The sequence below is a fragment of the Chaetura pelagica genome, unplaced genomic scaffold (genome assembly GCF_000747805.2).
Source record: "Chaetura pelagica isolate M959 unplaced genomic scaffold, ChaPel_1.0 scaffold637, whole genome shotgun sequence".
Classification (NCBI taxonomy): Eukaryota; Metazoa; Chordata; class Aves; order Apodiformes; family Apodidae; genus Chaetura; species Chaetura pelagica.
The window spans coordinates 1205787-1216462 of record NW_009953950.1 but is presented as its reverse complement, the minus strand read 5'-3'; the positions used below and the strand labels follow the sequence as shown (position 1 = coordinate 1216462).

The 10676-nt window shown below is 44.3% G+C and overlaps 1 protein-coding gene across 1 annotated transcript in view; it reads left to right on the top strand.

Annotated features, from left to right (window-relative positions):
• TIAM1 (T-cell lymphoma invasion and metastasis 1) overlaps positions 1-10676 on the top strand; it is a 120608-nt gene that overhangs the window by 1829 nt on the left and 108103 nt on the right. Inside the window, exon 2 of the mRNA XM_010001826.1 lies at positions 4-313. Within this exon, the coding sequence (XP_010000128.1) occupies positions 4-313 (310 nt within the window). The remainder of the gene's footprint in view (positions 1-3; positions 314-10676) is intronic.

The following is a 10676-nucleotide window of genomic DNA, read 5'->3' as shown; positions in this document are numbered from 1 at the left end:
GGCCCCCCCCCAGCCGCTGGTTGTCTGCCAGCGTGCCAACTCCATGAGTGACTTGTATTCCCCCAAAACCCCCAGCGCTGCCGTCAATGGTGGCCCACGAAACGCCTTCGGAGGGTACTGCCGGAATTTAGTGTCCGACATCCCGGATATTGGGAGCCATAAGATCACATCGGTCACTGCTGAGGATGCGCCTTCCTACAGTAATTACAATACACTGCCCTGCAGGAAATCCCACTGCCTGTCTGAAGGGGCCACCAACCCACAAATTAGCCATAGTAACAGCATGCAAGGCAGAAGGGCAAAAACCACTCAGGTAAGGCAGTTTTATTCTTCGTAATAAATGTGTGGCGTTTGCTAAGCTGTGTCTGTAGATAAAGATATTCCAGGTTCTTTCAGGCTGTTTTCCTTCAGATTTCTTTTTCCAAGAAGAGAGCTGCGTCCAGGAGAGAGCTGAACTAACTGGTGTCCAGAGCTGGCTTGATCGCATCACTGCTCCCTTCCTTATCTGCAGCTCCGGGCCCCTTCCACTCTTCCTGTCTCTGGAAAAGATAAATTTTCATTTGCCAGCTAAAGGTTTTCCTGTCTGTTTGCAGTGCTGATGGTGCCTTTTTTTCCAGGGTAGCTGTCAAAACTGATCACTTGGGGAGTTCTTGCACGTTGGTTGTGTCTCCCCTCTCTGCCCTCTGTGTCCCGTCACCCTCCCCTGCCTACACACATGCAAGTGCTCCTCAACTCCTGGCTGGAAGTGAAGGAGAAACCCGTGAGTGTGTCCCCTCCCCTCTATCACAAAAACTCACTGGGCTGAAATTTCATTCTTCTAATTAGTTGATGCTCACATTTGTCCAAAATATCACCTAGAAACACTGCTGTCCTCTTGCAGGAGACTGCCAGTCCTGTGAGCTGCAGCACTCACCCATTGTAAACTGAAAAATTATGGGGCATGTAAACGTATGGAGAAGATGCTGCTCCTCCTAGCCAGGGAGGACATCATACCCTTCATCATTTTAACAGACAGCACAGAGCCAAGATGAGCTTTTCTGTCTGGTGCCCCTCCTGCGCTCCAAACACCACTCCTGTGACCTTTCCTTTGATGGCTGCTGTTGAGTCTTCATTATGTTTTGCCCTGCTTTTCTTGGCCCTGTTCTGCCTGATCGAGTTACACAGCACTGCCTCCCGCTGCAAGCAGCAATTCTGCTTTCAGTAAGTGGCAGACTACTCTTAGAGGGGGAGAAAAAGGAGCTACAAATCCTGCCCACTTATACAAGCTGCGTGTGGCGTACACTTTGTGGGCATACTGCTGTCAGTTTAAGTTCATTCAGCTTACTTACTGGGCCTTCTCAGAGTCGTGGTCCAGACACCTAATCGAAGGGGCTGGCTGTGGAAGTTTTTTTTTATGCAGTATTTTCTAGCTGTGGGCACCGGCTCGGAAACGTGGCCGGGGGACGCAGACAGAACAGTCTGATGGCGCAGGTCAGAGCTGTGCACCAGATTGCATGCTTCAGTGGCTCCCCTGATTTTATTGCATGGTTTCTCCTACATATGCCATGCAGCGTACACACATCATGCCGCGTGACCCAGAAGAAACTAGAAAACGGCACGTTGCATCAAGGTTGGAGGCCGTCAGGCTTGTGTCCTGCTGCTGGGCTGAGCTGTTGGCAGGACACCAGTGTTGGAGGTACCAGGCTGGGCAGCACAAGCCAGGCAGGTTGCAACATGCCACAGAGGAGGTGGGGGGCTATGGAGGTGCGGAGGCTGTTGGAGAGGGAGACGAGCGTGTCCCTCCCCACTGGCTGGCACTGACTTGTGAGAGCTGATGGGAAGGGGTTGCTGAGAGACTTACTGGCTGTGCTTGATCTGTGGAGATAGGCTGCTTCTAAATATAAACATGACATGTTAAAACAGATGCTGCAGTGTCCCACTACAGCAGCATTGTACTTCAAAATCAGCTCTTTATTTTTGGAGGTATTTTTACGGTGTGACCATAGAAACCCTTTGGTGCTCCATGAAGGCAGTGTGGGATAAAAAGCAAGAGAACAACAACAACCACCAAAAAAAGGATGTTGTTTGGCAGCCTTGAGCATAATAGCTTTCATGAAGACTATTAGGTTCAACTGCTGCTTCCAGCTCTCTTTCAAGTGTATTTAAGAAGAGAGCAATATCACTGGCAAACAGCAAAGCATTTGTTTTTCTTCTTCGTGCCTATCTTGGAATTAAGAAGATTCCTCTGAGGCACTTAGTGAAAGTCACAAATTTGCTTACCTTTTTGTGAGGCCTCAGCTATGCCCAGGGAAATCACTTTGTGTGTCTGGTTTCACTAGATGTATCTCCTGAGCTTGGAGAAAGTGCTATAAGGAGTCTCAGCAGTGTTTATTAACACTTACAAATTCAATAAAATTAAAGCTTTGGAAAGGCCAAAACTCCTTCCAAGTCTTTAATTCTAGCAGCGTACAACAAGTACAACATACTTGTCAGCAATTAATTCATGTTATTCAGCTAACCTTTAGACAGCTTAGGTAAATTACTATCATTATGTGTTTGATAGATGGAGCAAAAAGGACGTCCAAATTTGCACACAAAGTAAAAGGACCAGTTCCATAATGAACCCGATTAGGGTGGGTGAGAGGGGGCAGACTACCAGCCTGTATTTGTACCCGGTTCCCAGTCCAATGATATCTCGATGCTTTGCTCATCTTTACTTGACACCCTTGGTGTGCAGTGGAGCATGATGGTTGCCCCACCTGAGATGGTGGAAGCTCACATGTAGAGCTGATGGCCTTACTGCTTTGCTGTTGAAGTGCTCCTTGGCACTGTGTTGGCCTGTACCAGCTTGTACTTGGTAACAGTTTGAGGAATTTTGTTTCCCTCCGTCTTTCCCAGTCTTACAACACTTGCTCAGTTGGGTTTACACTCTTGGTGACCACCTTGAGCATTGCCCTACAGCCTGCCATATGTCCTCATGCTCTAAAACATTTCATGCTATAAAAACAGTTTAGTGGACTGGGGCAAAACTTTCATGTTTTTTTCCAGCCTTTTGAACTGCCTCCCCCATCCTGATCCCATAAAGTAATAGTTATGTCTTAGGGCCACAGAGGCACTACACAAGGGTGACCCAGGACCAGGTGTAATATGGTGTTCGACGCAGTGTTCCCTGTTGACCTCCAGGCTAGTGACGGTGCAGAGGTAGCTCCCTTGTTCAAAGTCACATAATTGAGCCTCGTTGCCAGGAGTAATGTTTCTGGCCATCCTCACAAGAATTTGGGTTTGTATTTGCCAGTGTGTTTGTTCTTTTTTTTTCCAGTTTTTACAAAGTCATAGCTGGGATACTTGCAAAATTTTTTAGTCTCATCTGCCCTTGTGCTAGAAGTAGGGAAGGGTCCTGATGGCCACTTGCAGGTAGCTTTTGAGTAGTCTAGTTTCCAAAGAGGTCCCTGAAGGCAGAAGAGGCCGAGTGCAGGGTAAGTCTGAGACCACAGTAATGGGTCTGTGCCTTTGTGTTTGATTCCTGGATCCAGCCACTGTTACATGCATGTTCAACTATATGTATATCATCATATTTCCTATATAGTCTAAATTTATTAGAAGTTGTCAGCAGCATTTTTGTGCTATGCTGATCACTCTACTGGCAAAATGCATTCTTGGATGTATCACAGAAAGGAGATGGTGGAATCACAGCCGTACATGTTTAGTTACAAAGCCTTATCCATGGGATCTTTACAAGTACATCATTTAGATTAAAAGAGAGAAAGAAAATAAACTTTTTTCCCTTCCAAATTTAAACCTTAAATTGAACTGTGGGAGTCACTTTCCACTAATGTAGAAGGAGAGCTTTTTAATGCTGGAGAGACAATTGCACTCAATATGCAAAAGTGATTAATATTCACAGAGTGGCTTTGGGGCACCCACGCAGGTGTTCTGTTTCTTGTAACAATTTAATGCATTAGAGGTTCAGATCTGCTGAAGTGAGGCCTCCTGGAGAGCTCTGCTGGGATCCTGTTTGGCTTTTAGACCTGATGTGTTGTAGGTGGAAAAAGCTTAATTGGCTGACATTTTCACCCATTTTTGCTCAAAGGGAGGCAGGCTGCAGTTGGATACAGCTTGTTCTGAGTGTGGGTTGTTAGATCCCCAGGATCCTACAACCTGCTTGTTGGGATCCAGATTTTGTGAAGTGTCTCTGTTGTGTCCTTCTTACAGCTAAACATCTCCATGCAGGAGACTCCTTCCTCCTCTTCCAGGTAGAGGAAGGTTCAGAAATGTAAGCTCAAGTCTCGAGAGGGGAATTATAGAATGGAAATCTTGAGATACGGTTTTGTGCCACCTTCAATCCTGTGTGGCCACCTCCTTTTCCCATATTCCTCCTCTGTGGATAATTTCTGATTGCTCTTTTCTGTGGACCATAAAATGGGGGGGGTTACAGCCTTGTGTAGAACATTAACCTTTTTTGACATTTCAGACTCCTCTACAGGGGCAGTCAGGTGAAGGAGACGCGTACAGAAGATGTTCTAGTCATGTGGCAAAATTTGCTTGCCAGGCCCTGGTGTCAGCACTGTGTCTGTTCATGGATTTCTGCTGCAGATCAGCATGAGCCAGCACTGCCTTCTCCTTCTGCTGCTTCTGTATGTCCTAGTCCTCCCCATCTGGTTTTTGTGATGGCTGAAGTGATGATGACAGAAGCTGTTGACGTTAGACACCTCCAGGGGCTTCCAGTGTTGGTATTTGCTTTGTGGGGAAGACCTTAGGAGTAATAGTTCCTAGTAGGTGTGAAGGCATTTTCTAGGGGAATAATGGTATTTAAAAGCAGTATTTAGGACATTATGTGACTGCTGTGTGCACTAAAATCCAAGCAAACATGGTGGCCAAAGCATTTTTGCATTCACTCAGACTAGAAGGGTGGCTCATTCCTCTTGGAGCTTTATAGCCCGTTTTGTTATTTTCTCCAGAAAGCTCAATTCCAGTGTTAGTGTTACAATAGTGCGGTCCAGGTTTTTTACATGACTTCTAAGAGGAGCAGCAAGAAGATATCCCTCAGGTCTGCAGGGAAAGCAAAGGTTTTCTATGATGTTAAGTCCAGTGTTTGCTGCGAAACAAACTTCCTGCCTGACTGACTTGGAAACTGCGGCTCCTTCTGTGCCAGCACCAGGCTATGTCCTTGACTTGTTAAATCCCCTTTTGTCTGATTTTCAAGTTTATTACTATTTTTAGTTCTCTGTAGGTAGCCTGAAGGAATTTGGGATCTCAAGCCCTAAAAAAACCCAAACAACTATATACAAAAATTTGCAGGATGTGCAGGAGATGCCACCAAGGTTTTTGTGGGAATTATATCAGGATGTACAGAGTAAACAGCCTAAAATTATAATATCTTTCCAGTTTATAATATTTTTGTACCATCTCAGGGACTTTAATAACAGATTATAGTGTTTCGTTATGCTTTGTCAGATGGCTAAACCGCAGAGAGCTGATACTTTGATTTTTAAGATATGTAAAACTTTTTCACAAATTATTTTGTGGCATAGAGGATAAAACCTCAAAATGGACAGCACTGGGTCCGTCACATGAAAGCACCATCCAGCCCAGTACTTTGTTCCCCAAATACCAAGTGCTCAGGAAAAGAAAGAAAGAAACTGGTAGAGTACAGGGTGAACTTTCCTTTAGTGCATTCTTCCCAATCCTGGAAGATTAGTGATTTGAGTCTTCCTGAGTGAGGAATGCATCCAAGACTGTTGGGTTGACCTGTCCCCCATGAATTCTCTTTTCTGAAATAATTTTCTGCTTCTGGCTTCCACTGCATCCTGTTCACTCTCTGCATAACACTTGTGACCTTACAGTCTCTGCTTACAGCCCTCCTCCATCATTGCTTTTCCAGGCAAGAGTATCTTCAGCAGCTGAAGATCTGCTTCTATTGCAGTAATTCTGTACATCTCAGTCTGTAGCTGGAAAACTCAGCTATTTTCAGCCTAAGTGTGATTCTTAATCAGATTGACCCAGACTCTTAGTTGTTTGACTCCAGATGGAATCAAGGGAAGTAATAAAGACAAATTTGTGTATCATTACATTATAATTAATGACACATAGTTTAGTAAGTGCCTAAAAGTAAGATGTTAATGGTTTTCAGCTACAGTGTGCATCTCACTGATTTGAGCCCCTGTTCACACAATCCTTTCAGATGGAGGTCATTCCCAAGGTCTTGGATATAAACTGAGCCATGCTCCAAACCTCCAAAACCTGGAGATCCTTGAGTTGAATGATTTGGCTGGGTGACTCAGGGGACTGAATCTCACCAAACAGCACTGGTCAGCTGGGTCACTTTGCTAAGCCTCCAGGCAAACAGCCCTATTAAAACCAAACATCTCTGTTTTCAGCTACTAGCTCCAGGGTGCCAAATTAAAGGAAGGGATGGAAATGGTCTTGAGGGTCAAGGCAGCCAAGACTTGCACCAGTGTAAACTGCTTGTGGATCTTCATCTTGGCTTCTGCTGGCAGCTGGTGTGGCAGCTCTTAGAGGATCTGAATTACCAGACCCATTGAATGGCTAGACCAAATGAGCTGTTTATATGACTGGAAGCAATTTCAGGGTAAACTTGGAGGAAAGCTTGAATAGAGGGCTTCAGACCCAAACTCAGAGGTCTTCCCTGCTCTGTTGCCAGGCTCCCCTTTCCAGATGGAGGAGATTGGATCAGGTATTGCCCATTCAGGATATTTTGAAGCCAATAGTAGTCACTCACTTCAGACCACACAACTCTGCCCCAATGTTGTCACGGAAGGGAGCATGTGAAAATGAGTGTTTTGGTCTTTGCTAGCAAATATTTTGATACTCTTTCGAAGATCTTAATTTGTTTTTATTCCATTGCTCTTGGTGTGAAGCCAACGAAAAGCAAATCAGCAGTCCTGATATCTGATCTAGCTCCACTCAGGCATGTTGTTTTTAAACAGTAGGAATTTGTAATTTTACATCTGAAGTGCTTGTACCATTGGCAGTAATTGTATTCTCTGTAAAGCTTATATACACTGCGTATTTTTTAGTTCAAGTACTTTCCACTTAAACATCACAGACAGGTTGCTTCAGCTGCTTGTTTGCTGGGCTGTGCTTACTTAGATGGATGCAATTTGCAATACTGTTCCTTTCCAGTGAAGTCTTCCACTGAAATGTTTCCTTTCAGAGAGCATCAGCATGTGATCCTGTGACTAGTCATCATCCCAGATGGCAGATCTTTCACTGCTCCCTTCAGTCAGGTGATTGTTCAGGTGAACACCTCCCAGATGATGTGTTTTGTTTGTAAACTGCTGTTCTAGCAGCTTACCCCCTTCCCCACTTCTACTCCCTGTATTACATTTCTCAGGAATAATTGCCTCTTCTTGGCACTGAGTGACAAAAAGTAACCTAACCCTGTGCTTTACTTCCAGGATTTTGGTTAGGCATGTTGCCATTTGTTTAACTTGAGCACAGTTAGGCTGCTCGCGTTAGTTTATGGTTAGCTCAATCCATCTAGAAACTTTCTTCAGCTGGGAGGTCCATTGGGATGAAAGGAAGGGAAGCTGGGAGGGGGAGGTCCTCACCATATAATTTGGGAACAGAGGGATTAAACACTGCAGGGCTTAAGCACAGAGACTTCCTCCCAGTGCTGCTGCTGGAAAGCGGATGTCAACCCCAGATCTATGCAAGTCTTGGAAGCTGTGTGTAGGGACCACATTGCAAGAGACTTTACTGGATTATGGGCTGATTCTTGTTCATGGTATTATGTACTTTAGCACCCCTTAAAAATTAGTGCTAAAGCCAGGGAAGAGCTGGTGTGCTGAGGTCTCATGGAAGTGCTTCATGCTGTTTCCTGCTAAGGGCAAAACTAAATTTCTGAACATTGACAGATCACAAACTGATGCCACAACTTTCCTAGTCAGTGAAGAGCTCTGCACAGTACTGTGGAGAGGAGGGTAAAGCTGTCATGTGTATTTCCCTGCAGGTTTATGGAGGACGGTTTCATTTTCAACATTTTCATTCTCACAGCTGACAAGTCCTCTAGGGTTGTACTTTGCTGACTGCTGCAGGAGTCCCTGTGGGCCCATAATTTGTCTTTAAGGCATCTAAGTAAGCCAAGAAAACCAGGCTTCCTGGGGAAGCAAGGTGGTCTACAGAGGTGGTCTTTGTGGAAGAGCCCACATATCAGCTGGAAAGGGTCTGAGGAGTCAGTGAATCAAAAATGTTCCCAAACCCTGTGTTAGAGGCATCAAGCTAACGTGTTAGCTTAACATGGAGTGAAGGAGCCAAGTATAATACTGAGGTAACAGCCATTTGTACCTGTTAGAGTTGCCTGCAAAGAAAACAGGGTGGATGGATGCTTGGTACATTGGTGATTGCTACCTGCCTGCCCCACAGGAGCAAAGTGGATACTCCTCTTCCTCCCATATTCAAGTATCTTCTGAGTGCCTGGCATCCAGTACCTTCTCTGTCTTTCCAAGATGCCAAATTACACTGTATGTCATTCACCAAGATAAGTTCACAAAGGAATCCTGGAATGCAAATACATTGGAATCCATGCCTTAAGACTTTCTGAGGGATTAGTGCCCAGAAGCCTGTGACTATGATTCATCCTTTTATAATAAGAGTAAAGCTCATGGGTAGGAGAAATATCTGGAGGTCTGGGCTGGGACCTTTTTTTGCTGGGAGTAAATTTGATTTCAGTGAACTGTGACCAAACCCTTCTTGCTTATTAAACCACTCTGAACACCTTTAATAACACATACAGGGGATTTGTTTTGGTTTAATTTTGGTTCCTTCAGACAGCTGAAGAACTGTTGCATCAGTGTGGTGAGTGCACAGAAGTAGTAGGAACCCAAGCTGCTTGTACATATCAGTATACGATCTCTCTGAATTCCCAGAGGTAACAAACCCAGCATCTTGTCTGGTATCCACATACAAGTTGCAGTTGGCTCGTAACTGTACCTCACTCAAGTTGGGAGCCCTCCTAGGAGGTGTAAACAGGACCCAACCAATCGAACAGAAAACCACAGCTGGCCAGAGTTGGTTTGTGGCTGTCAGTTTACTTCTCTAAAGCCTGCTGTCAATCTGATGCATCCTGGCTAGTTCTTCTATAATACTGTCCTGTTGCAGGTATCTTCAAAACCTTCCTCATAGCAACTCCTAGCATCCGGTTGATGGGCTTTGTTCATTGCTGCAGTAGCAGATCTCCTTCATGTCGTTATTACAATCCCTCTGACTTTACGGTGAGCTATATGGACATAATTCAGTATGTCTGTAATAGTCTTCAAAGCAGTATTTCTCCCAGACAGAATCAGCTATGGAGTTACTTTTGTGTTTCTCCCCTGCAGCTTTAAAACCATTTCTCCTACTCAGGTGTCAATTGCAATTTATGGTTTATCTTTGCTTCTTGTAATGTTTTTACTCTTTTCAAGAGAGATAAATCTTCTAATGTATTCATTACCAGGTGTTGAAGTTACTTTGGAGAAAAAATGAATTTTGATTTGGAGCAAGTCATACCTTAACAGACCACCTTGACCATCAAATGATGGTAGAGTCAGTACTGAAAAGAAAGGAAGAACACTTATCAAGATGATCTTTTTCTACACAGGAGCTTCAAAGAGACACCAGGCGCATAAAAGCATGCAAACCATCAGGCTGCTTACCTGTCTATTTTAAATGTATTCCGGGGTACTTGCTTAACTAGCAACCAGACAAGTTATGTGCAATTTCAGGTGGCTGCTGAATGTGAACATGTTATTGCTCTGCTGCTAAACAGGCTGGGGAACAGAGGATTTCCATTCTCTTGGAGGGAGCCCCTTCCAATAAAAGAACCCACTCAGTTGCCTTTTACTAACGAGTACTTTTAAGCTAATAGTTGGTTTAGAAAGAAGTATTAATCACATAAGGAACTGTTCATATTGGGGAAGTAAGACTTTTCCTACTAAATCAGTCCCATGTGCCTGAAGTGCCCATGAATCATTGCTGTCAGTCAAGCAGGAGAAAGTGATTCACCAAGCTGTTTTAATAGTGCCTGTAACACGGGGACGTTTGGTAAGTGCACTGTTATTGCAAGAGCTCTGAATGTGTCCAGTCATGAGTCAGAGGGCTGGGGAAGAGTTATTCTATCCAGTGGTCTCTTGCTAGCAGAAGCTAGAACCAAATATGTTCCACAAGGAGACAAAGAGATTGGAACGTGCTCCAAAATTTTTTGCCTGATTTTTGCTAGCTGAAGGTGAGACATTTTTCTAAAAGCAAAGGGTTTTTTTCTGTATATCTTCTAAATCTAGCCAGAATTTTTTAATTAATGTGGCTGTGGTGATGATACAGAGATATGACTAGCAAGTGCTTGTATGCAAAAGCTACAGCAAGTACATGAGGTTGATGTAGCTTGCATTACAGTTTTATTCCCCACTGGCTTGCTTTGCGTGAAACTCAGTGTCCATGTGAGGCAAAAACGTAGATCTAAGTGGCTTGCTAATACTTTCACCAACATTTTACCCAATTGGTTAATCTGTTAATTTGTTCTTTGAGTTTGATGGGGCTGTGTTAATTCCACTTCATTACTCTTGACTGCTGTTAGGGCTGTTGTAGCTGTCCTGGCACGTGGTCTGCTCGCTGGGCCTCACTGCATTCTTGTTGGTAACAATGGCACCATTCAGCCCATTTCTGGTTTCTCGTGCTGTGGCATATCTTTCTGGCATTGAGCA